This window comes from Symphodus melops, assembly GCF_947650265.1.
Source record: "Symphodus melops genome assembly, chromosome: 10".
Classification (NCBI taxonomy): domain Eukaryota; kingdom Metazoa; phylum Chordata; class Actinopteri; order Labriformes; family Labridae; genus Symphodus; species Symphodus melops.
The window spans coordinates 22478893-22504797 of NC_136700.1; the positions used below are offsets into that span (position 1 = coordinate 22478893).

A 25905-nucleotide genomic window follows, 5' to 3' on the forward strand; every position below is an offset into this window, starting at 1 on the left:
TTCTTATAAAACAACTTTTATTGTATGCTGCTTGTGTCACAGTTGTTCTCCTCTGCTCACCTGCCTGGAGCAGAGCCAGCTAGCCACGCCCACCTCATCAGCCAACTCAATTCACCTGTGCACGCAGCTGCTTCCCATCTGCAATCAAGCCAGTACAAAAACCTCTCCTGTTGTCCCAGAAGCTGCTAGATCAGTTATCCCTTGATGCAAGACTTTCCAGCACTTTCCCTTGGACCACCCGTTGCAGACCCTTACCAGCCGGGTTTGTTGCGCTCACTCAGCCTTCGACCCTGACCATGAGTTCTGTTGGCCTCTTCCCTGGGCTGTTTGGTATCCCCCTGCATCAGCTTCTACAGAGTGAGTTTTATCATTTAGATCTGCTGATTTATGTTGCTCAAACACTTGCTGTTCGACACAGGTTCTGCAACCTGCCTTCCACTTCTCCTGACTTAATTCAAGGACTTTAAAAGTTCCAGATGTATCTGTTGAAGTTAAACTGATCACTGCATTGTCGCTCCTGTGTGCTGCACATGGGTTCCAACACCGCCCATGACAGCTTGTTGGCGAGCTCTGCCATTGGATAGTCAAAAGGGTTGCAGTGCATTTTTTCTTTTTTTCTGAACTTGCACGTACATAATTGGTATAAAAGTATGTTAGGGTTGCCAGGTCTGCAATTTCCCATGCTCCCATCATCTAAACTAGTGATGGAAGAAGCAAAGTTGTCCACAACCTATTGTGTTTACTTGTATTTTTGTGTGTGTGTAAGTCAGGAAATGCAGCAAAGAAACATTTTAAGGTGTTTCAGTAGAAATGAATGATTCAAATACATGTTAATTAAACTAACTGTTCATTTATGTTGTCTGGCAGGGAGAGAGGAAAAAGTATGAAGTTTTATTGGCTTATTTTAACTTCTGGCTTTAGGCTGTTTTTTGGGGTTAGCTTTATTAGCTGGTTTGTGGCAAATTTGGGGTTTGTTTTGTCAGATCTGGCAATCCTGTATATACTTACTTGTGGACAGTTACATGACAGAAGAGTTATTGTAGCAAATTTCTATTTGATGAGTGTAATTGTCTATGAATCTATAAGCATAGTGTTGCCAGGGTGTAAGAAAATGAGACGGCTTTCTGACCCTGACATCAGCCAAATATGAATTTGACCACATGGATTAAAAAAACAAAACTCATTGTATTGAGGATTGTGTGTTTACTGTGGAAGAGATCAATCATGCTCATAATTGTTGGCTCAGGTAAACCTTCAAGGAAACAGAGACTGACAGAAATATACACAGTAGAGATTTAATGAGAATCAATAAATTTAATAAACAATCCACAAGCTTTTGGTGGTAATGACCTTAACTCTTCAATCTGCAGGGGAAAAAAACAGTAAGATTAATTGAGAAAACGCAGTATACATATTTATAAATTCCTAGTTGGAGTCATATGCTGAAAAAACTTTGTGCACATTTAAATTTTAATGTCTTTTTAAAGATTTATTTTTGGTCTCTTTATGCCTTTCATATATTGATTGGACAGTAGATACAGATGGAAGTCCAGGACAGAGTGGAATGGGGCCACAGATTGGACTCGAAGCGGGGACTCCTGCTTGGAGGAGCACCACCTCCGTACATGGGGCACGCACACTAACCACTAGGCCAGACCACTAGTGCCACTAGTACCACTAGTGCCCCCACATAGTCATATATTTTAATGTCTGTGTAATCTGAAATTATGAAATTAATTGGTATAACGTCCCTGACTGCTGCAATGAATAGCTTAGCTTCAGTGCTAACAGTCGGAGAGGTTTCTCTACAAAGGGCTCAAGCTGACTGGGCCAAATAAATTCATTCTTAATCCATGATGACAATGACAATGTATAAAGACGGACTGTGAACAGCCATCCACAGTGAGTATAACAGAGTATGTAGCCGATGCAAATTTAATTGACACGTCCATAGAAGGGCTTTAATGTGGCTAAAAGATGAACTCAGTTCTTTTAAAAGTAAAAGAAGGGGTTTTAATTGTTACCTTAAGCACAGGGGGGCACATACTCAAACTCAGCGCTGTAACCTGAAAGCAAAAGAAAAGTTTGAACAGATGCAGTTGAAGCTCCAACAGCAAGTTTATTTGTAAACTCATTGTTGTCTCTTCGTATGCATAAAACAAACTACTACTTAGAAAACTTGATGCTGGATTTAAATAAGATCATATACTATTAAAAATGAAACACTATTGTGTACCACAGCGTCTGTGTGAACACAGTGACACCGGATGTCGTTCTGACCAGCAGGAGTTACGATGTTAAGACACTGACTTATCTTTTAAAACTGATCAGAGGCAGTACGACTCATGCTCGAATACATCAATCATCAGAATAGTGTTACATGTTAATTTCTATGAATGAAGACATGCTTCCTGGTTAGTTATTACATAATACAGCTTATTGTTACATTTTAATACAACTTCTGCATTTTGTAATAACCATCGCAAATCATCAGTTTATATCGAGCAAACTCGTTCATCAAAGTGTGTCATAGTTATTGACAAAGTATCCCTGTCATGATTGTTTTATTCCCCAGCCCCGCCTGAATGGACATCAGGACTCAGTGTGTGCCTTACTTGGCTGGTAGTAGTCGTAGATCTTCACCAAAGCTGGCTTCAGGTTGTGCACTGGCAGCACATGTTTGAGATTTAGAAAGTGGATCATGACAACATTTTTAAGCAACTGTGGGAAGAAAAGACGATCAGTAACACATCTGGATCGGAGAACCTCTAGTAATGTTCCTCTGTGTTGTCGCTCTTACCTCCCGTATATAAATGATAACACGATCTCCAATATATTCAAGATGATCCACCAGCTCAGACTCTTTGATCTGTGAGGAGACAACATATTACAGCTGTGGTCATTTTCCCCCAACGGCACACTCAGCTCAGCTTGACATCTGTTATCACATTCTTCTAAATAGTTCACATGTGGGGAATCTGACAAGTTGTAATTATTTTACCACTTGAAAAAAATTAGGAGAAACGTAGGCCATATTTCTAGTTAAACAACATATCTGATTACCGGTTATCTACTGCTCGACAACATCCTGTATTCTGATCTCTTTTCCCTTAAGTGTGACTCTTTTTTCTGAACTACTTTACTACTACAGTATAATCTAGTCTTGTCTTTTTTTAAATACTTCTTATAAAATATAACACTCGACTGCACAAATTAATAATTAAAGAATTATTAAAGCCACTGCATGTTCTTTGGTGCCCACAAAAGGTTTCTGAGTGCATTGACATAGCCAGCTCTGCGTCAGATGTATCAAAGCCTGTTCAATGTTTACTCTAGACGACTACTGTATTGACTGTTTAGCTTTGACGACTTTGCAAACTCCACACTCCTCTTTAGCAAGACCATCTCCTCCAAATATTGGGGTCTTTTGGCTCCCAAAACCCAGTTTGGTTTTAACTAATAGCTGAAGTTGTGACTTTAAAGAAGCAGTCGAGAAACTAAAAGGTGAGTCCTTGAGTATAGCAGTAGAGCATTGAGTAAACATTCAAGCTTCCCACTCAAAGGAGGAAGTCAGAGGGGAGTGACCTACTGGCTGGTATCACCATCATAATCACATCAACAGCTTTATGTTAAAGTAATGACTCACCATCCTTAAAGACTCTGCATCTGGGATAAATCCAGAGGGTATTTTGATGTCCATTATTACCATGTTCGTCTTCATTTCCTTTCCATGATGTCTGAAATTAACCCCAGAGTAACTTAGTTAGCTTCTCTAAAATCTACAGCAAGGGAGTAGCTCGCGTTCACTGAATGCAGTCCAAGTGTTACTGTTACTTACAAGGACCTCAGAATGAATCTGTAAGATTTGCTTGTGCAGTTAGCATTCAGACCAGCGTGCACTCGGAGAGAAGAGACCGGTGGAGGAGGCCGGATGTTGTACTGAAGAGAAATCTAGAAAAGAAAAAGTTTAACAGGAGGATTTTGATGTTCACCTTTTTTCTGTGTTTTGGGGCCTTGTTTGCTTTTATTGGATAGGACAGCTGAAGGGCAGCATGTAGAGGATGACATGCAGCAAACGGCTGTGATCGGATTCAAATCCAGTGCCAATTTAAAGGGATACTTCACCCATTTGCATTAAGCTTTGTATCATTATATTTAGTTCTCTATATTCATGCATGCAGCCAATCACCTGTACTGAAGCACAGGCAGTTCCCTTCACTTCCAGGCTGTACTTTCCTGTCATGTCCATCAGCGCCTTCTCCTGGTAGAGCAGTTTGTTGTGAGGGTTCACGACAAATGACAGCTGGCTGCTGGGAGCCTGAACTGTCACCGTGCTGGAACCTTCAGCCCTGAACACTTTAGTGGAGTACAGAGACAGAGCCTGCAGAGCCACCACAGTGTCCTTCAACACACAAAAGACGCATCTTGAATATGAGTCAATAAACATTAAGATTATAACGGGAAACCCAAACTTTTAAATTGGATTAGCTAAAACCCCTGAGGGATGGATTCTGACAAGATTAAAAAAACACGTCTTAAAACGTGGGCTGTTCAAATAAAACAGCACTTATGTTGATAGTTAACATATTAGTTTGTTTTTCACCTGAATTATTGAATCACCACAACATAGATGTATAAAGGGCTTTAACAAAACATGTTTTGTTACCATAAAATATTTCACCAGATTGTTAATGTCAATTAGAAAATAATTTCCCAACATGATCATTTTCTGTGCAGTGATGCTTTAAAGGTCCTCTTCATTCCTTCAGCCATCAGGCTGCTAAACCTCAACAGTCAATCAGATGTAAAACTTGATTCTATTATTTCATCTTTGCCCTTGTTTAACCACTAAGTGATTTATACGTGTGGTCCTGATGGCTGTAGCATTAAGAAACATTCTCTGAAAATAGTCACGTAATGAAGCCTCAAAAAATTCTTTATCTCCCAATTTTTAGTAATTGTTTTAAACGCATCTTTGCCCGGCCCTCGTGTGTCGCGTTTGTGGGGCCACATTGATTTATTTGTTGTTCCTGATGTTCTCCTGTTTGAAGTTTGTTTCTAATGAGCACACTGTAAAAAATGTCCTTGTGGATACAAACAGTTGTCTGAATCTAAAATATTTAATTTAAAGCTAATTTCAGTTTGTGTGAATTTCCCCCCATGGGCAGTGTATTGTGGATTTTGACCCAAATGTCCTGTCTTGATGCTGAAAAAGCCCTCGGGGGCTTAAAAAGATGAAACGTGAAAACCCACTTGAGGAAAACAAACTGTTAAAAGAGTTTTAACAATACAATGACCTGAGTGAAAATGTTCACCTGCTGGTGTGCCTGTCGTGCTTGGGATGTACCTGTGTAGAAGAGAAGCCTCCGTGCTGGTTCTGCTGTCCTGTCAGCCATCTGACGATGCTGAAGGAGTATCCCAGGTCCTCAGCAGAGGGAGATGCACTGAGTATGGCCAGAAGCACATAAGAGCTAATCTCCACAGACAGAGGGTCTGCTGTATCTTCCTCATCCTGAGACCAGTGAAGGATATCCCCTGTTAAATAGCATCAACACAGAGAGGATTCTGACTACTGCTCAAGTATGAGGACTTAACACTGTCCTACTAGTTAATTTGACTGTGTGGTTGTGATTAAGGCAGGTGGATTGCTGTTTCATTATGCAAACAACTTTGTAAATCCGTGCCGAAACACAATTACAATGGAGACCTTGTAATAGAAGTTAGTGACGTATGTGTTGATGCATGTGAGAAAAAAAGGGTGGGTTGTCAACAACCCACTTCGTTTGACCTCGCGTGCATTTCCTCAATCTAAACTTCGTGCAGGACTGAGTCGTGATCTGTGTTTCAGGTTGATGACTCGCCTTGCTTTATAGCCACTGTGTCGAGGTGCTTCAGAAGGAGCGCGCGGGTCTGCATGTCTCCTGCCAGGGTGAAGACATACGCCAGCAGAGCCGTGGTGTAGGTGTTGCTCAGGTTTCCCACGGACTTCCTGAGGCAGAACAAGCTTCTTTGTACGACAGGAGCCTGTAAAATAAATAAGGCACATATAAAATAAATAATGTCATGAACACACTGTAGCTATTTAGTTTTTACATAAATCATAACTCTGAACTCATTAAAAGTGAAGCCAACACCAAAGTGTCTCATAAAAAAAATCCTTCAAAAGTCCCATAAGGGGCAACTCCACTGCTTGATAAAAGTGTGGCTGTATAACAGGAAACCAAAAATGAGTTCTATTATCAGCTGACTCAGCTGTGCAGGGTAACAGGTTCTCACAAAGGCATGGGACACTAACGCCATAAGCTCTTTTGACTGGTTCGGATGCATCCTGCTGCTCCACGTACTCATTAAAAAAAAATCAGTCCAAAAATGTAGCGCACAAATGAATATCTTTGGACACTGAAGCTACATCTACTTTAATCAAGCCTTCAATCCTACTTCAGCACAGATACAGTGGATCTTTATTTCAGCCGTGCAGGTTCAAAATATAATAGTTCAACATATTGTTGCAGGATGATGATAATTAACATTCTGTTCACGATAACATGAGTTAATAAAAATTAGGGTTTCTTACAGTTCCTGGTATGTTCATTTCCAAGAAGGACGCAGTAATATAAGCACTGAGAGTCACTTCATCAGACACACCGCCCTGTAGAGAAGAATAAACAGCAGGCATTTAAGAAAGGCATTGTTCAAAATCAGGAGAACACAGAAAACAAGGTCCTCCTTTAAAAATAAAACTAACTGATTTAATTCAGACTCTCGAGGACTTGACCTTCATCTTGTTGTTAAACAGTTTCCCCTGTTTGAAACAGCCACTTTTTTGTTGTTTACTCTCGATCCAAGTCCTGGACTCTTCAATGATTTTAGAGTCAATGAAGACAAACGAACTCGCTTTAACAAAGGATCTCAGCACGAAAGCAGTCAACCTGTGGATGAGTTCAATAAGAGCAGACAAAAAGCTGAGCGTGTCACTGTGATGCAGAAATACTGTGTTTGTACTGCTGCCTGATAGGCTACAGCTTGACTCGATGCTGGAACAATGTTCAAGTTGTGTTTGTCAACAGATGGACTTTATTAGGAGTGTGTTATACTCTCACCAGGTGTTTCCCTCTCCTATTCCAAACGTACTGTAAGCACCATCCTTGTGCTTGTAGTTGAGCTGCTTCTGGTAGCCTGTACAAAATAATAAAACCAGTTAAATCAAAAGGTGATATGTATAGTGTCATACAGTAGTTCTGCTCCAATGTCCACCTGCTCTTACATTTCCTCTCACCCTGCTAACCACTCCCTTCTCATTAGCTTACCAGGCTCACTTGTGTACTCGGCTGCTACCCAAGTCAGAAAATAAGCCATCACTCATTGCCCGATTGTTCTACATCTTGCAAAACTCTCAATTTCTTTACGTTTCTGTTATATTTAAATAACACTGAACCTTCTCCACTGCAGTATACAGCAGCTGTTAATAATGTGGAAAATTATGAATGTAGCATGCAATTGTTTTTTTTTCAAAATAAGTTTTTTTCTGCAAGATGAAGCTCACAGATTCCTACCATTTATCAGAAAGTTCACAGCCTTGTCCTTGATAGCCGGGGTCAGCTGCTGAGTGTTCTTCAGGTACTCAAGGATATAGATGTTGGGGGCCAGAAGAGCCATGTTCTGCTCCCCAGATCCATAAGGCATCTTCAGTAGTCCATCCATGTTCTTCAGGGCCCGGCCCAGGATGTCACCTTAACAGACACGCTATCTTTGATCGGCTCAATCTTTAAATTAACAGATAGGGTCCAATATCATAGCCACTGAATGATCCTATACACCTTTATATATTTTAATCTTATTGTGGAGCTTCAAAAAGGATTTATCATTTTTTGGTTTTTTTTAAGATCAAACCTAAACTTTAATTTACCTTAACTCTAACCTACATAATTTAAATTAAATTTACCCAGCACAGACAGGGAAGCTCGGGCAGATCCATCGATGACTCTGTCAGGTAGCTGTAGCTCTACATCTTCTGTAAGAACCTTCCCTGGGAAAAGATTTCCACAAATTCAAACACAATTTAAAGAGCTGCTGCAGAGGCCAAGGCCCTAATACATAAATGATGAATAATATGTTGTCGGAAGCATTTTGAAGACGTCATTTGAGTCTCTTAGAACTTACAACATTTCTAAATGATCATACATTTAAAGACAAAAATACAGTTTACAGATCAATATTTAGTGCAAATGATCGTTTGAAGCGTTAGGCCAGATGTGAATTTGTAAATGAGGCTCTGCAATGGTACACTAGGAGGACAGTAAGTTACACATAAAATCAAACTGACCTCATTGCAAAAGAGATACAAAAGGCACAGTAAGATATAAAAGTCACAAAAAGAACACAAGTGGCTTTCACACGAGCAGAGCGGTCGATTAAAAACTGATCTGAAGTGTACGGACCATTTGGACAGAGCAGCCAGTTGTAGGTTTGTGTCCTCTCTGTTCCTTCAGCCTGAAAGAAGATAGACCTAAATATGCACCTTAACATTTTCATGTTATTCTTTAACAAATTTGATTTCAGGTTAACAAAACTACCTTCACGATGAGGGTTCGTGTGACCACATCGATACGACCTCTGTCTGGCACGCTAACAATCTCATTGTCACATGACACATGGGAGGCCACCGCCTCAGCAGACATAGTCACATTCACAACCCCTAAAAGAAACAAAACAAGTTAACATTAATTCACAACAGCTTTAGCTAATACTCAAGACTGTGTCATAACTTTGTTCCTATGTGGTTGTCATTAAGACTGTACTTTGTGATGAAATAATTTGTCAATATTTACCAAGATGTGAACCACAAAATACTTTAACAGCTGGTTAGTTTATAAAGTTATAAAAAACGTATATAAACATAAATGTGTCTCTCATACCTAAGACCGAAGGGGACATAGTCCATCTGAAAGTTTTTTGTTCTTGAGCACAGAGACAGGATGTGTACTGTTGACCAACGAGCGGGGTGAGGGTGAAATCTGTTGAGGCAGCTGGAGTCACAGTGACCTGTCAAAAGGAATATCTTCAATTTGTTAGGTTACCAAAACAAAATGTGTCTGCACACAACTCAGACTAGTGTTTGCCTAATCAGACTAATTATGTTTTCTTTTTTTTTTGGCTGCTGGTCCTCAAGAACATCTACTGGATCAAAAAGTTGCACACTTGCTTTAAAAAGTGAGCAGGAATTAGGGAGGCCGTTATAATCATTTAAATGATTAAATTGACAAGAAACCAGGTCTAAGAAAACTAGCCCAAAGTGAAAAATAAGCATGATTACCATGATGCAGCTGGACAGGAAGTTGAACACAGTCGCCTTCAGATCAAACTGCTCCCCTCGAATGATGGAGTAAGGCAGGGCGAGCTCTAGGAAGAAAGGCTGGAAGGCTGTGAGCGTCTCCCTCGGAGCCAAGCCGAATCCCTGAGGGGACAAACAGAAAGCCTCCGTCTCCCAGGTGGTGATGGTGTCCGGGACAGGGAGCGACAAATCCGTCGATCCAGACTCTCTGGGCGAGAGACGCATAAACACATTATGTAAGAAACATGAGAGCAACATTTTAATTTAGACTTGGTAAATCCTCTGGAGGGGAAATACTTGTTATGCATTTCTTGTTTGAACTTGAGAGACAAGAAAAGAATTGGTTTCATGTTAAGTTTTAAGTAATGTTAAGTTTTCTTACTGGAAAAACCAACACCTAAAATCGTTACGAGTCCTGCTCTGTTTGTCGTCAGGATTATTTTAAAAAATACTTCCAAGAAAAAAAGCACACGTATCAGAGATTTGAGAACTGTGGAGATTTGCTTCAGAGTCCAGACATATGATCTTAGTGAATTATTTGATAAATATTATTTAGTTTGTTTACATTATAAGTCACTTTTAAAATCTTGTATCATTTGGCTTTTAGATATTGATTTTGAGGTTTTTCTTTCCTAATGTCTTTTTAATAAATGACATCTTTATCTTATTTATTCTAATTGTGTTGTTCTCAGACATTGAAATCTGAAATGGCACAAAGTCTCTTTCCCCAGTATTATTAGTTGCTTTGCTCCGTTTAATGCATGTACCCCATTTTGTTTTCCACAATCTATTTTATGAACACAATTTGTATTTTTATTAATTGTTATTAAATATTATTTTAAAGCTGTTTTCAATCTGCTTCTAAAGTCAGAAGTTCACTACTTTAATTATTTTACTGACAGTAGGCACGGCTCAGCTTTGCTAGCTTTCTCTCTGAGAATACATTTGCTCATTGATAAACATATTTTCAACATCCCCATGACGGTAACATTTGACAATATAAACTACATTTACGGTTTGATTTATCGGTTACTTCATGACTTTACAATCTGAAGGAATTAAGTTATTATGAGGTTTCCTTTCCTGAAATTTAAACTAAATACCCTTAATTAAAAAAACACATTGATCTGTCCAATAAAGAGGCTCTAACAGAAACTCACCCAACTTCCACCAGTTTCCATATCCAAGTTTCAGGAAAGAAAGTGCGGATTGACGTGATTACTTCTTTGCCCGTTCTACTTGCACCTGCTGGTCCCATAGCGCCTGAGGACAGAAGAACATTTAACCCAAGTCAGAGATCACACTTGTACTTCAAAGTTCCCTAAACTGATGTTTGTAAAGTCTTCACTTTGCTGACAAGCTGTACAGAGTCAAATAAAAACCTCACCCGACACTGGATTGTAATATTGTTTCCCCATGAAGTTCAAACATCTAGGCATCTTGGTAAACATATTTGTTACAATCTTCAGTCTCAAACTCTGGATAAACAGACAAAGCAAAGGAAAATGTCAGTGCAATGCTGAGCAGTATTTACCTACAATATGTCAATGGGCACAGAATAAAAAAAAATGGTTGGCTTGAACACTCAGCAGAATAATGCTTCTTATACAACTGGGTTTGCCAATGACATAAACAACTTCTTATGAGACAGACAGTCAATCCTCATTGGAGCCAGAGGCAGACTGGAGAAAAGATGGCACTTCTATTAAAGTAACATTTACCTTTTCCAAGATTAATGGAAGGAAATCCGTCAGTAAGTTGTTTTTTTTCAAACTTCATTAAATTCATAATTAATTCCAAATCATGGAAAATGTAAAAAAAAAAAAAAAAAAGATCCGATGAAGGTCTGAAACAAAGTCACATGGATCCCTTACAACTTGTAAACTGAGCAAAGCGGGACGTTGAGGATGCAACAGCTGCATTTCTTAACTAATTTTATAAACATTGCAAACACCATCATCCACCTTTGACACTGTTCAAGAAGAGCTATTGGCAGTGAAGCTTTGTAGTATGGGAGTTAACCACACCCTGTATCTGTAACTTCCTGTCTGAAAGAAAACAATTTATCATCCAATTGGGAAACACATTTAGTAATCGGCACTGACACTGGGGTACCACAAGGGTGCGTCCTCTCACCTTTGTTGTTCACTTTATATACCAATGACTGTACAAGTCATCAGGATAAGTGTAAATTAATTACATTTGCAGATGATGTTGCTCTGATAGATCTTTGAGCGACAATGAAACCAATTACAGGGTGAGGATGGATCAGATAACTTTTACAACTGGTGCTATGATCAGTCATTGACTTTAAAAACAAAAGAAATGATTATTGATTTTAGTAGACAGTTATCTATCCCCTGTAAATATCAGGGACAACGAAATTGAAATTGTAAAAAGATAAGTATCACGGCACAATAATGACAAAAACCTGACAAATGTAATATTTGGAAAGGTTCAACAATGCCTTTTTTTTTTTTTTTGAGGAAACTGAGAAATTTTAATGTTGACAGAGCTATGCTGAAATAATTTCCCAAGACTTTATGTCTGAAAGTGTGTTGACCTTTTGTATCGGTGTTGGGGAGGAGCATTGTCTGTACAAAATAAGAACAGGCTGTTCAACTAGAGAACAAGATAACTGAAGAAAAGATATTTGAACAGGTATAAATTTTCATTTATCCCACTATTCGTTTCTCTGTTGAACTCAGGCCGTAAGTAGAGGTTTCTGTTCCTGTAAAGGAATGCCATGTATGTATGTAGGTATGCACTGTCGGCACTTGTGTGCTATGCACTGTTTTACTGTATTTTTCTATTCTGTCGTGTTATGCAGCAGCCTGTACGTCCAAGGCAAATTTCCTTCGGGACTAAATAAAGAAATCTTGAATCTTGAACTGGGAAGCAAATGTGCTGCATTTCTTACCTGACAGACCGGTACATTGAATTTAGCCATCAAGATCAGAGCTGACTCTCTGCGCCCATCTGACTATGAAATCCTGAATTCAAGGGACAGGAACCCGATGTCCAGGATGAGGCCTGAAAGAGTCATTGCTTCCTTTGTGCATCTAGTATTCAGCTGCTAGATAAGCTCTGACCACACAGAAAGAACTTGGCAATCTACACTTTATTGTCGTTGATGAAATCCATCATTGTGTGTTTTATGTGCTGTCCTGTATATGTTTGTTTGTATAGTGTTTTTTTATGCTTTCTGTGCAGGACAAATTCCAAAAAAATGGTTTCCCTTATATAGGGTGGCAGTTTTACTCTGATGCCAAGCGTAGAGTGGGAGGCTCAAATACTGTTTTCACAAAGGGCTTGGATTGATATGCTTCATTATTTAAAAGTGTTTTTGGAGTAAAATTAATGAGAGAAAAAAAAGATGGGATTATTACTCACTATTGGTGAGTGGTTAATTTTGGACCCTGTTAGGTACTGACACAACAGGTGATATTAAATACAAAAAGGGATCCACAGCCATAGTTTAAGCTTTGACAACAAATGTGTAAAAAGCCTTCAACTACAATTAGATAATGGCTAGAAAGCTAGCTTAGTATTAAAGTAAGTTTATTTATATAGCACCTTTCAAGAACAGAAAACATCACAAAGTGCTTCACAATCAGAAAATAAAACAGTTTATACAAAACAGTGACAATAAATATACAGACAGATTAGACAAAGGCACGTCTGAACAGATCTTCAGCTGCTTTTCAAAAATGTCCACAGAAGTCAGGGCTCTTCCTTGCTAGTATTACCCCAACAAAGTGTTAAAACGTACAATATGATTTCCTGCTCATCATGTTAGCCACCTCAGGTTAATGTTAAGAAGTAATTGGCTGACTGCTAATGTTAGCTTTTATGAATAGCTGGAGTTTTTAACAATGTTATTTGATAACCCAGGGTTTGTGCTTCCCTCTTTGAGAGAGGACACCAGAGGGACAACGCTGCTATGTAAATATAGTCAATTATGTAGTTTAGTAATTCAACTCATTCTATTACATGTTCACAGAATGATGTCAGAAATATGTTGAGAAAGGTTTGATGAAAAGACTTACCTTAAAAACTTCATCCCCTCCATCTTCACTGCTCCGTCCACGGCGTCTGTGTGTAGATCTGATACGTTTCACAAACATACACTCTTCAGGCTCAGGAATGTAATGATCTTTGACAGGCAAACGATTAAATATCTGAAATAATTAGAGTGAAGACTTTAAGAATTTAAATGTATTCAATATCATCACAAAATAAAAATAAATACATATTAGTTATGTTGTTGTATTTCCAAACAGTTCAATAGAGTCACCAAATGATATAATGCTCATATTTAATAACTGAGTCGAGGGGACGGCTGAGATAAATGGACCATCAAGGCGACCCCCCCCCCCCCCCCCCCCCTTCATGTACGATTAAGAATGGAAACATCTGTAATTGAACGCATCTCCTCTTCCATTTACTTCTATAGTGTGAATGATTGACATGTGTCATGACATGCCCACTTTGGTGAGAAATATATTTTTGTGACAGACATGAACAACATAAACCAAAACACATATTACACAGATTGTAAATATCTTAAATTTCTGTCCAGCCATCCATTTTCTTCCGCTCATCCCAGACTTCCCTAGAAACATTTTTCTGCTTCTCTTTGGGGACTCTGAGGTGTTCACAGGCTAGACAGGATTTATAATCTCTCCAGCAATCATTGGATCTTCCCATGGGGTGCGCTCCCAGTTTAGCGTGCCTGGAAAACCTCTAAACGGAGGCTTTCAGGAGGCATCCTAATAAGATGCCCAAACCAGCTCTACTGGCTCCTTTCATTGCAAAGGAATAGCGACTCTACTCAGAGCTCCCCCTAATGTCTGAGCTCCTCACCCAATCTCTAAACTGAGCACATCCATCGTCAGCAAGGAGTTTATTTCAGCCACTTGTACCTGCATTGTCTTTTAGTCAGAAAGCATAGCTGTTGACTCTAGGTGAGTTGGAACGATGAACGACCAATCATCAATCGGAGGATTTTTTTTACCTCAGGTTCAGCTACCACTTCACAACAATGGTCCAGCACAACGCCCACTATACTTCTGACGCTGATCCAATCTATCTGTCAGTGTCATGATTATGAAGCACTGAGATTTAAGTTTAATTGCCTGCATACTGAAGTATGTTTCCCTTTTTTATTCAAGCGGAAAATAGAAAAGAAAATCACAAAACAATCCAATTTTGCTAAAAACAGCCAACCTTCTCTGCATCCAGAGTCTGCCCTGGCTGATAGATACAGATGCTACGGTCAACAGCAGTCACACCACACAGAGAGCCCGGATTGGCCGACACCTGAAGGGTGGTTCCCTCTCCTGGTAATGCTGAGATTGGAGAAAACGATAAGGATACCTGACACACACACACACACACACACACACACACACACACACACACACACACACACACACACACACACACACACACTCAGTTATATAGCCAAAGGTCTGAATTGATTACTGCTGTGTTTAAACTGAAAACAGACACTTTTTTTTATCTCGAAATACAGTATTTTAAGGATGAATGCGTGACTTTTTGGTCCAGCAGATGTTGCCCTTGAGCACCAGCATGAAAACAAAACAAACTGCAGTTTGGCCTCTCTCCTCCATACGCCAAACCCTCATGACTCCCTTGTGCATTCATCAAGTGCAAGAGCTGCAGTTGCCTCTGACCTGCATGTTTTTCTTAGCAGGTTAATGTTAGCGCACATAAGTTAGTGCTTAGCTTTACATTGTATGTAAATTGACACAGAATGATCTATAAACGCTTCTGTGGCATCCAAATAAGCATTGAGTAGGCTATGTTATTCTTCCTTCTGTTGATTGGCTGTTCCATCCATGTAAACATGGCTCTGACAACAACACAGCAAGTGAGACTCACTCTCACTCATAGACGACGGTCAGGACTCAAAGAGGCTTGTACAGAGGATATACTTTATTTCTGCTTTAATGTGTTTTCACTTACAATTAACAATGTAGCCATTGTGTATTAGACCGCAATTCTAACATCTTAGCATGTAGATGTTTTGTAAAGCTGTAATAAATTCCAAACCCTTTTAATTTTTACTCTGACCTTGTTGCTGAAGCATTTCTCGGTTTTGAAGTTAGCACTGTCAGCAATCACAATCTCATAGTGGAGGACCGTGTACGCCACAACCTGAAACTCCGGTGCTAAATCTGGAGTCACTTTCAGTGTAAAGTTGATCCTCCCCTCAGTCACTGAAAAAGAAGAGACCATTTTTATTATGTATTAACCCAAAACAAATCCAAACTCAACCAAAATACATAATTAGACATAATTAATCTGAGTTAGTCTTCCCATTGTCATACCTGTTATTCACAAAGAATAGGACAAAATATTTTAATTGTTCTTAAATTGGCAATAGAATGGTATTTCAAAATGGAAGTTTTTCTATTATTATTTTTTTTTTAATTCTGTTTGAATTTATAATTATTCAAGGAAATGATTCTCATTTGTACAAATCCTCTTTACTCACCTGATTCATTTTGAACTTGCACCTTTTGATGTCCTTGCATGAAAATGTTTCCTCTGGATAAAACCTAGAGAATGTAATAGAATCTTGTTAAAATCGTAAATAAGTCTTAAGCATTGATTTTTTTTCTTTTTCTTTCTGACAGCAAAACAATTACCAATATGGCTCCAATACAGCCTATTGTAAGTGTCCCAGTGAATTCACCTTCATGAGTTTTAGATCAACCTTGATGTAGAGTAAGTGGGGGTTTTTTTTCCACCAATTAGATTTGTGTTTTTAAATAAGGCACAGGTCCTTGGTATTACTGATAAAACACTTCATATATCTCTCTGCTGTTCTTTACAAGACCTTATAATTCCTGTTGTTGACAAATTTAATAACATAATAAGCTCTGTAATATTCTGTGTTCTCCATTACTGGGTTGATGCGGTGTGCACGTTCAAACATAGCCTAGTTTGAGTGTCATTTACAATTCAGGACAGAGTTTATGCTCTACTAACATTTAAGCTGTGGCACTTGTTGAGTTAGTTTCTAACATAGACAGAACTTACAACTTAAACCTCAAAGCTAGCTCCTAGTATAGGGGTAAAGTCCTTTTATAAAATACAGTTGTCATCGTGATGGTTTTGAAGGATGGATAACTTGGAGGATGAGGACGAGCAGAGGGTTTTACACAGTTTAGTAGAATGCATCCCTCAGAAATGTCTGACTTTGTTTTGCACTCCTGCATTCATTTTCCCTGGGCAGAGATCATATCAGTTCATCCCTCCAAAAACAGAATACTTTTAAATTACCTGAACATTTTAACACTTGATGATGGGATTTCACACAAGCTGTAGATTAAGGGTGTAGACTTTAGTTATCACCTCATTTACAGACAGTGTATCATATGTCATCTATATGTGTTTCTGTTGGTGGATTAACATCAAACAAATGTTATTTTCAGCTGTAAGAGGCGAGATGCAGAACTGGAAAAAAAAACACTGAAAGAAGAAAAATGATTCTCACTGATTGGTCACATGAAGTTAAAACATCTTTTCTGCAACAATATTTCAGTTTTAGTTTGGAAGTAACGCTCTTAAAGTTCAGATATATCTGACATTCATGCAACGTAAACAAACAATGACACAAATGGAGCGACGCCTACATGCTAGTGATGTCACACTTGACATGCTTCATTATCTCCTGAAACACACAGGGTTTAGTTTGGACTTTATACCATAACTTGAGAAACAACACGCAGACACAGCTCTGTGTCATGACAGAGCTGCTACATGAGGCCACATAGAATATATATCTTCTATAGCCAAGCTTTTGCAATGTCACACATTTTGTCAACTCTCACCAGATACATCACATCCACTGCACTTCGGGGATCTCCCACAAAAGTGTAGAAGATGGAAAAGTTGTCCTCTTTGTCACAGGGAAGACTATCCTCCTTTTTCTTCACCTTCAATGAGCTGGATGATTGAGTGTCAGGGAAAGACGGCGACACCACAGAAAGAAAGTGACGTCCAGTCACATAGTATGGACCTTTGCCTATAGTATGGACCTCCTGTGGGACTTCATTTAGGTCAGCCTGGGTAGTAGAAAATAAGTTATATTAGTAATTAAGCTAACAGTGTTTGAAGTAATCTATCATAGCTAATGCTTATTATTGTTAATATGTAATAGTTCATTATGTATTTGGTTAAATAGGAGTTTAAACTAGCAAAATCATCACATTCATATGGAAGCCACTACTATGCAATCCTCTTCTATTCACTGTAGTGTAAATGATTGACAGGTGTCGTGACATCCCCTCTTGATTCGCTCATCATTTGGACTAAATTCATTCAGCCTACAGGCCATTGACTTTTGACCAATAGCACAACTGTAGTTACAGACTGTAGAGGTGGTAAGAAACAGTTGAATAATAATAATAATACATTTCATTTGAGGGCACCTTTTTAAAAACCCAAGGACACCTTACATGCAAGGTTTTAAAAAAACAATAAAACGTAAAAATAAAAAGTTAAAAGGAGATAGGAGTGAAATGGATGGAAATCAGATTGAGTAGGATTGTTTGAACAGGTGGGTTTTGAGACGATTTCAAGTCTGTTGTTCGAGAGTCACTGTAACGGATGTCAGGTGTGAGGGAGTTCCAGAGGTGGGGGGCTGAGCGGCTGAAGGATCTGGACCCCATGGTGATCAAGCGGGCAGGAGGGATGAGGAGGCTGAGGGAAGAAGATGATCTGAGGGTCCGATGGGTGTGTTTATGTGAAGGAGTCCAGTGAGGTAAGGAGGGGCGAGGTAGAGCTGGGTGTCGTCCGCATAACAGTTGAAGTGAATGTTGCGTTTTTGGAATATATGGCCAAGGGGGAGAAGGGAGAAGATAAAGAGGATTGGACCAAGGACGAAGCCTGGGGGAACACCGGAGGAGAGTGGGGAAAGCTGGGATGTGAATGTTTTTAACTGAATGAACTGAGTGCGGCTGACGAGATGGGAAGAAAACCAGTCCAGGGGTCTACCAGAAAAACCAATGGATGCCAGTCTATGGAGGAGGATGGAATGGGAGAGTGTATCAATAGCCGCAGTCAGGTCGATGAGGATGGATAGGGTTCCAGAGTCTGCTGACATCGGGAGGTCGTTGGTTATTTTGAGTAGGGCAGTTTCAGTGCTGTGATGGGGCGGAAACCGGACTGGAACTGCTCATAGAGATTGTTATTGGAAAAGGAAACTTTTCCCACTCACAGTAGGTGAGTATTTGTAAAAAAATCTTTGTCATACCCAAGTCTTTAGAGGCTCTCAGAGGTACGCATTATGTCGCCTTTTTAACCCTTCCATTAGGAGTTACCAAACTGCAATTATTGTGTTGTGAGGCGTGATTATTATCTGAATTTGAATCTTTTGGTGTCAAAAACACAACAACAAAACTAGAATATGGTTTGAACTCTACCCATTAGACATTTCTTTCAATAACAGCCATTTTTGATTACGCAAACCGAGATATTTTGCCATTGAATACAGGTTTGGAGCCATTATAGCCTGCTTCAGAGCTACTGGCTCATGTTGACTCCACTTTTTATATCTATCAATAAGAACCAAAGAAAATGTAAATAGGGTCATATTTTAAAAAAAAAAAAAACTTCCAAAGTTTATGAATCTTTCAGATTTTGATACTTCATTGTCCTTGTTGTTTTTTCACACTTACAGAAAGGAAGATAAAGTCCCAAAAGTTGGTCATATTTAGTGTGAAAGGGGCGATACCATTGCTGTCAGTCGTGAGTTTCTGAAGCAGATCTTTCTTCCAAGTATTATGGAACAAATAAACCGGCATGTTAGGAACAGGTTCATCTTTAAAGGTGACCATTTTAACCTGGAGTGAGACAAAATGTGTTTTTTAAAATACAGTAGTTGTGTATTCATCAAAAGGAAAATATAAAAATAATCATTATTTTCTTACTTTTCCTTCTACTATTGATCCTTTATTATAAAACTCGGGTGTGTCAATAAAGAACAGCTTTCCAACCAAATAAGAAAGTGTCATTATTTTCAACGCGAACTTTTTAATACCTGCAAGAAAGGAAGTCATCAAACAACCATATAATGCAAAATCATTTTTGAAAATACAATGACGGAGCTTACCTGTTCCCTCCTCTTCCACTACGACTTGAATTACCAGTTTATCCTGCAATGCCTCTGGTTCCAGTTTTGTGAAGGTTGACATATCAAAATGAAACCTGGCACAGCCGTTCTTTTCTGTCTATACACACAATGAAACATAGCGTTGTCGTTATCACTAAGAATAACCATTTACCCACTAAATTGACTGATTTAACCAAAGCTTTACACACATGTTGATTTCAGTATTAAAAAATTTTTTTCTTGTGAAGCTGTCAGTGCACCTTCTTAGTCTCCTTATAGAACAGCTCTGTTGTGACATTCAGTTCATTGCCACGATTCAGAGGTCGGCGAGTCTCAAACGAAACACTTCCTGGCACAGGTTGTCCATATGTGTATCTGATGGGATGGGAAGTTTGAAGGAAATTGATGTGTAGTCAAGAAAACTTCCCCCATTTTTTTAGTCATATATGACAAGTTGAAGTGTATTTTACTCACTTTGCACAGACTTCCACTTCGATTTCCTCCTGTCCAATGCTTATTTCATCTAAGGCTTTTATTTTTACTTCAAATTTTGGCAAAACTGAAAACAAAATCTTTTTTCAGGATCTTCTGTTGATTTAAAAAGTGATGCTTAATTTGTCATTGTAGTTGGTGTCACTCACCATATTTCTTCACCTGGAAGTAGTGAGATACAAGTCTTTCACCAATCCTAACTTCAACTGTCCATGTTCCTTCACGAGTCGCAGAGTTCAAGGAATAAGACAGCTGCAATATTTTTCCATGAGACATTGTGTCCAGCCACTGCCCAAGCCGGTTTTGGTTTGAATCCTGTTCAATACATTTAAAGAGCGTTGTTCACTGTTTGTTTGTGGCAGGGTGACAGTGGTGGTTACAGTCAACATTTGTTATGAATTTTTAAATCTTACAAGTTTCACATGATTTGAATGTTTGCCAATTCTGCATGTCAAACAAAGACTACAGCAAGTTTGATTTGATCTTACCTTTATTTCGATGGTGTTGTACTGTAAAAAAAATGTAAAGAGTGAAGTTACCAACAAGAAAATGATTTAAATGTGCATGTGCGTATTACAATGATACTGCTACTACAGTTAGCAGTAAACGGGTCCAATTCTTTAGACGCTTGTTTGGTGTTAAAGATGAATTACTTTGAGTTTACACTAGTAAAATCAGTTGGTAGGCACTGCTTCATAAAGATGCATCATTAAATACAAACTCCTATACAAAACAGCATTAGGACCAGACATCAATAATAATAATAATAATAATAATAACAATAAAAAAAGGCTCTTTCATGACGCTTAACTTCTTAGAAATTTGAGGACAAGAAACTGTTGAACTTTGTAAAAAAAATAGAGTCAAAATATCAGAATACAATAAAGACTTAATTTGTATAAATGTCAAACAAAAAGTTAAGCTTCCAAAGCTGGTTCCAAAAACCAAGATTTATTTCTCTGATTTTCTTTTTTTTAGATAAAGGTTTCTTAAACTTTAAACTGGATTCTCTGCAGACAATGTGAGAGTAAGTAGGTCTGAGCATCTGCAAATGTATAAAAAGACCTTACACAGCACTCTCTGTTTGAATAAAATCAGGTCCAAAAGAACGCAAAGAGCAGAAAGTTCAAACACTCACCAGCTCATCAGCAGGTCTGAACATGTTGTCCAGGGTGAACACTCTGAAATGCACTGCAGAGAATGCAAAAGGGGAAACGGAACAATCAAAGCACACTAAACATGCTTACCGGCCTCAGACATTAATGTGTGCAGAGAGAGAGAGAGAGAGAGTGTGTGCGTGTGCGTGTGCGTGTGCGTGTGCGTGTGCGTGTGTGTGTGTGTGTGTGTGTGTGACACATCACTCCAACTTCAGCATCCATCCATCTCATTGGCTTTTTTTGATATGGGCTTTATTTCCTGATTTGCTTGGCTCGCTTTTCAAATCACTTTGTAAACTCTTGTTTTTTTAAGGTGCTTTATAAATGAAAAGAGTTATTAAATTGCCGCTCCCCTCCTTAATGATCCCCTCTGCTGGGCTCTTGTTACCTGTTTGTCCTGGAAGGTAGAGCGGTTTATCTGTTTGGACGAACGTCATCTGTTCGTAGGCTTGGACCGTGACAATCCTGGTTTCTTCTGAGAAGAATTCATCACCTTCAACCTTCACCTTGAAACCGTAATACTTAAGATTCTTCACAAAAGGAGCCTGCAGCAAAAATAAAGAGACCAGAAAAAGTGATTCAAAGGAAACAATACCATACATCAGTTTCTATGGAGCATAGCATAAATAAATAGAGCTGTTAAGATAGCCATGTTTTCAGAATTTGAGATGCAACCATTTTTCTGCTTGAATATTTGTCGTATGTGACCTAATAGGTCGGCTGGAAGAAGGTCTAATAGAAACTGTCTTAAAGTGTACTTAAACAAACGGGTTGAAGAGTTGACCTGGAACTTATAGCATTCATGTAATTCCACGCTGGATGTCTTCTTTAGGAGGACTGTCTCCTCTTCATCATGGCGCAGCATGACGGTGATGACCAGAGGCTCATCGGGCTGCAGAAGACTCAGGCAGTATTGGGTCTCAGCCCCAGCTTCTAACACTGCAGGTACAGCTACCAGGTACTGCCTGGAGGAACAAAAAAATGCAATACACATTAAATCCACAGACTCTGAAAAAGAAGGAGCTGCAACCCAAAAGATTGTACTCAAATATAAGACTGGATAACTTAAAAGGAGATACTAGCAGTAAAGGAGAACCTACATAACACAGAAATCTCAAAGAAATATGCCTTCTAAAAAAATGTACAAATTGAAGACATATTTTTGATACAACCATGGACTGTATAAAAAAGATGAACATAATAGTTCCTCAAAAGTGAAGCCAAAACATTTAGATCTGTGATGAGCTCAACCTCCTCTGTGTTAACAGGAGGAGCTTAGAAGACTAAAATACTTCTCCTATATATATATATATAAAATCAAAACTGGTTTCCAAAATTGTAGTTATATCTCATCATGTGTAAATGTTTCTTTTTCTGATAGTTTAGTTTTAATGAAATTGGTTATGTAAAGCTTTATAAAGGGGTATAAAGTCATTTTTATTTTTATTTAACTTTTACCAGGTTATTAGCCAATTGAGATCAAGATCTTTCACAAGGGTGATCTGGCCAAAAGAGGGCAGCAGCTCACGTCATGATAAAAAGACCATGATTTAAAAACTATAGAGCATAAGAGAATTTAGAGAATAAGTTAAGAAAAACAACGATTGAAATAAACAGATCGATTTACAGATAAAGTGCATTGTCGTGATGACAGATTACAAATCAGACACACAGGCACTGTCCAAGTGTCTCGCATTTTTTGTTGTTTAAGATTGAGCCAAAGGCTTTCAGTGCAATAAGGTCCACCATTTTCAAGTCACTTTGGAGAAAGTTCCAAGTTGAGGGAAAACTGAACGCTTTTTTTTCTGAGTTCAGTGCAGACACAAGGAACAGACAGTTTAAAAACAGGAACCACCATGAGGGTATTTTGGCTTCACTTGTTGTACAATGAGAGAAAGCTGTGTCCATCAGGCAGAAACGTGTGAAGTCGTTGTGGGTTCAAGATTACTCAATTAGCAAGGCAACTCCAAAAGAACATGTAAAAGTTTTGCTGAAAAGAACTTTCAATATAACAAGAACAAAATTCAAATTGTGCTCCAGTGTAGCCTACAGGTGTACATTCAATCCAATGAACTTCTTTTTTTTTTTTATAAATAAATTGAGGATTAAGTTATCCTAAAATAAAAATCTGGCCAAGCTCTCAAAAGTACAAAGCTATAGATTTGGTTGTTGTAAACTAGTCTAGATTTTATGGTCTAAATCACGTAGCAAACTCAAGGCCCGCCAGCAAGTTCCACTTGGCAGGCAAGAGGAGAGGTTTTTTTGTAAATTAAATATTTGTCATACATAGTTTCACAAGAGTGCAAAACTGTACATTTTGCAACGTAAAAGATAATTAGTTTAGTTTATTAGTTTATTTGTCAGGGACAATGTACAAAATACATTAATCTTACGAAAATATGCACAAATATGATACGAATATTAATTAAACATGGCACTTTCAAGTTATCCTCTCAGCAGGGAGTAGCTAACATAAAAAAGCGTATTAGCTGCTCCTGCGTTACGTCAGCAGATGTTGCCAGAATATCAGAGCTACGGACTGCTTAATGCATAACGGCCCAGACCGTCTCCACACATCTGTAAGCTGCGGACACCCGCGTTGAGCCCGATGCATCTCCCGATTTATTTCACCTCTGGCTATGGTTAAAAAAACTAAACTAAAAAAAAAACATTTGTTTAAATTAATATTAACTGATTTTATTTACAAACGGTTATTTTTTAGGTCACCCAGAGGAGAAAGTGTGCTGATGATCACTTTTCATTTTCAGCGTGACATCACTTATAGAGTAGCCTGCTGTTGCGCTTTTACCACCAGCTCTCATCCGACTGTAACTCAAATCATTATAACTTAAGATTTCCTTGTTATCCGAAAACAATATCACAGGCTGTCCGATCATAAGGTCAGCTGGTTTAGTCGAGGAGCAGCGCTAAAATACTTGCATTGCGCACGGAGATGGCACAGATTCTTGGCGCATAAAAAAAATCAGTGACAGCGATAGATTATGATGGTACGGACACTAAACAGATGACTGCCGAGCTCATATTAGTTTAAGTTGTTTTACGGAGTTGACTCAGTTGAGAAAGTGGATCTCAAAATGGAGCTTATCAGACCCCAGTGCGCAACGCAATGCCTGGCACTAAAACAGCCGAAGGTGACTGTTTTCATTAAAGATAAAGTGTTTGTTATAACATATTACTATGAGAAGGTTTGTTGGTAATGAACCTTAACAAGCGCAAGCTGTGCTGTGGCATGACACAAAAACACCTAAAGTCTCTCTCTTTCTCTCTCTTTCTCTCTGTGTTTTGTATTATTAAAGCACTGACCCCAGGACAGGTAGAATAACCCCAAGCAGCACTATAGCCTACATATAAAAGTAAGTAATCTCTGGAATAGATCTTTATCATGTGATGCAAGGATAGAGTAATGATTTACGCCTCACCTGGTGTTTTTACTGTTAACATAAAGTTGTCAGTACCTGTAGTTTATTTGATTTGTTTTTAATCATACAGTCGCCTATACATATTCTGAGTTATAGTGATCTTTGCAAAATTAGTCCGACCGCTGTATAGGGCTCATTGTAACAAATCCAGCCCCAAACTCCATAAGAGGTCCAAATACTTCACTTTGAACTTTTACATATGAGCATAGTCATTTTACCATGAAGCCACAGCAAATTATAATGAAACTACTTTTCAAGTGATATTTAGGTCACCATCCCTCCAACACTGTTCCCCACCCTGAACTGCTCGTTACTCCATCATCCTCTGGAAAAGTCAGAGCTAACACACATTATTTAACAGTTCAACTAACTTACGGTTCTGCTACCGCCTGCACAAACATCCAGCTCAGGCAGACATACAGAGTCCACTTCCGAATCCCAGAATGACCCATGACTGTGTGTGGTGAACATCACAGCCTCTTCAGTTAAATAGTCTCTAAAGCCCTGCCCATGTTCACCCATTACACAAACACACACTCTTACACATTTGTTGGTTATTTTGGTGACATATGCAAATAAGCTTTAGAGTCTGATGCCCTTTTAAGGTCCTCCCCCAAACAAAAAGTCAGTTTAACTTGCAGATAAAAAAGAGATCTGTTTGTTGTGGTTGACTTTTTATATATATATATATATATATATATATTTAGGTATTTAACAGGGACATTGCAATTTAACATAGTTTTACAGAGCATGAAACTGATGTGCTGCATAAAGAGTATATAGCTATGGCTTATTTCCAGCTATTGTCCCTGTTTGGGACTTTTGGTAAAAGAGTAAAAATTTACAACATTCAATGAGTTGAATGTGATTTTTTTTTTTTTAAGTTGGATTGCCTCCTATAAGGGAAATGTTTTGTTTTCATACCGAGAGGATTTTAAAGCCTGTATTATATGTGGAATCAGTACTTCTGCTTCTCTAATAGTCTTTCTTTACACAAAGAAAATGTACTTACACTCAAAGAAAGACTGTAAGCACTTTTTTCAGCTCTGAAAATGTTTGGTTTTAGACCATAATGTGTTGTAACACATCATCACTGCTCAGACGCAGACAACAGATGTTTTAGTTTTTGCCCTTTCGTCAAGGTTAAATTTATTTATTTTAGGCCAAATCAAACAGATTAAAGGTAAATGTTGCAAAATGAAGTGAAATGTATGTCCAAAATCCCAAGTCTCGTTGGGCTTCCTGCCTCCTCAATAAACACACTGTGGGGGATTCACTCCCTGTTGACACACAGCTTGTACGGATCTGCACGCAGACAATGAAGAGTTACAAAAGCCA

General features: G+C 38.6%; 2 protein-coding genes across 2 annotated transcripts in view; one reads left to right on the plus strand and one right to left on the minus strand.

Moving 5' to 3' along the window:
* The first annotated feature begins 174 nt into the window (after positions 1-174).
* The window catches only part of lyrm9 (LYR motif containing 9), a 28315-nt gene continuing 2584 nt past the window's right edge, over positions 175-25905 (plus strand). Inside the window, exon 1 of the mRNA XM_079354427.1 lies at positions 175-357. The gene's annotated coding sequence lies outside the window, so the exon portion shown is untranslated. The remainder of the gene's footprint in view (positions 358-25905) is intronic.
* On the minus strand, positions 1282-25019 carry LOC306830034 (alpha-2-macroglobulin-P-like; the record flags this gene model as incomplete). The annotated part of the gene is made up of 36 exons (XM_079353251.1): positions 1282-1364; positions 2025-2066; positions 2616-2721; positions 2801-2869; positions 3647-3737; positions 3839-3951; positions 4190-4402; positions 5348-5535; positions 5862-6024; positions 6575-6649; positions 6776-6929; positions 7101-7176; positions 7554-7730; positions 7943-8026; positions 8439-8490; positions 8574-8695; positions 8916-9042; positions 9314-9539; positions 10492-10594; positions 10719-10809; positions 13381-13512; positions 14561-14710; positions 15431-15576; positions 15855-15918; positions 17197-17430; positions 19045-19209; positions 19297-19406; positions 19479-19596; positions 19739-19853; positions 19953-20037; positions 20120-20285; positions 20459-20479; positions 21109-21161; positions 21516-21672; positions 21912-22092; positions 24943-25019. The coding sequence occupies 35 exons, from the start codon at positions 25017-25019 to the stop codon at positions 2026-2028; spliced, it is 4245 nt and encodes a 1414-aa protein (XP_079209377.1). The 3' UTR covers positions 1282-1364; position 2025.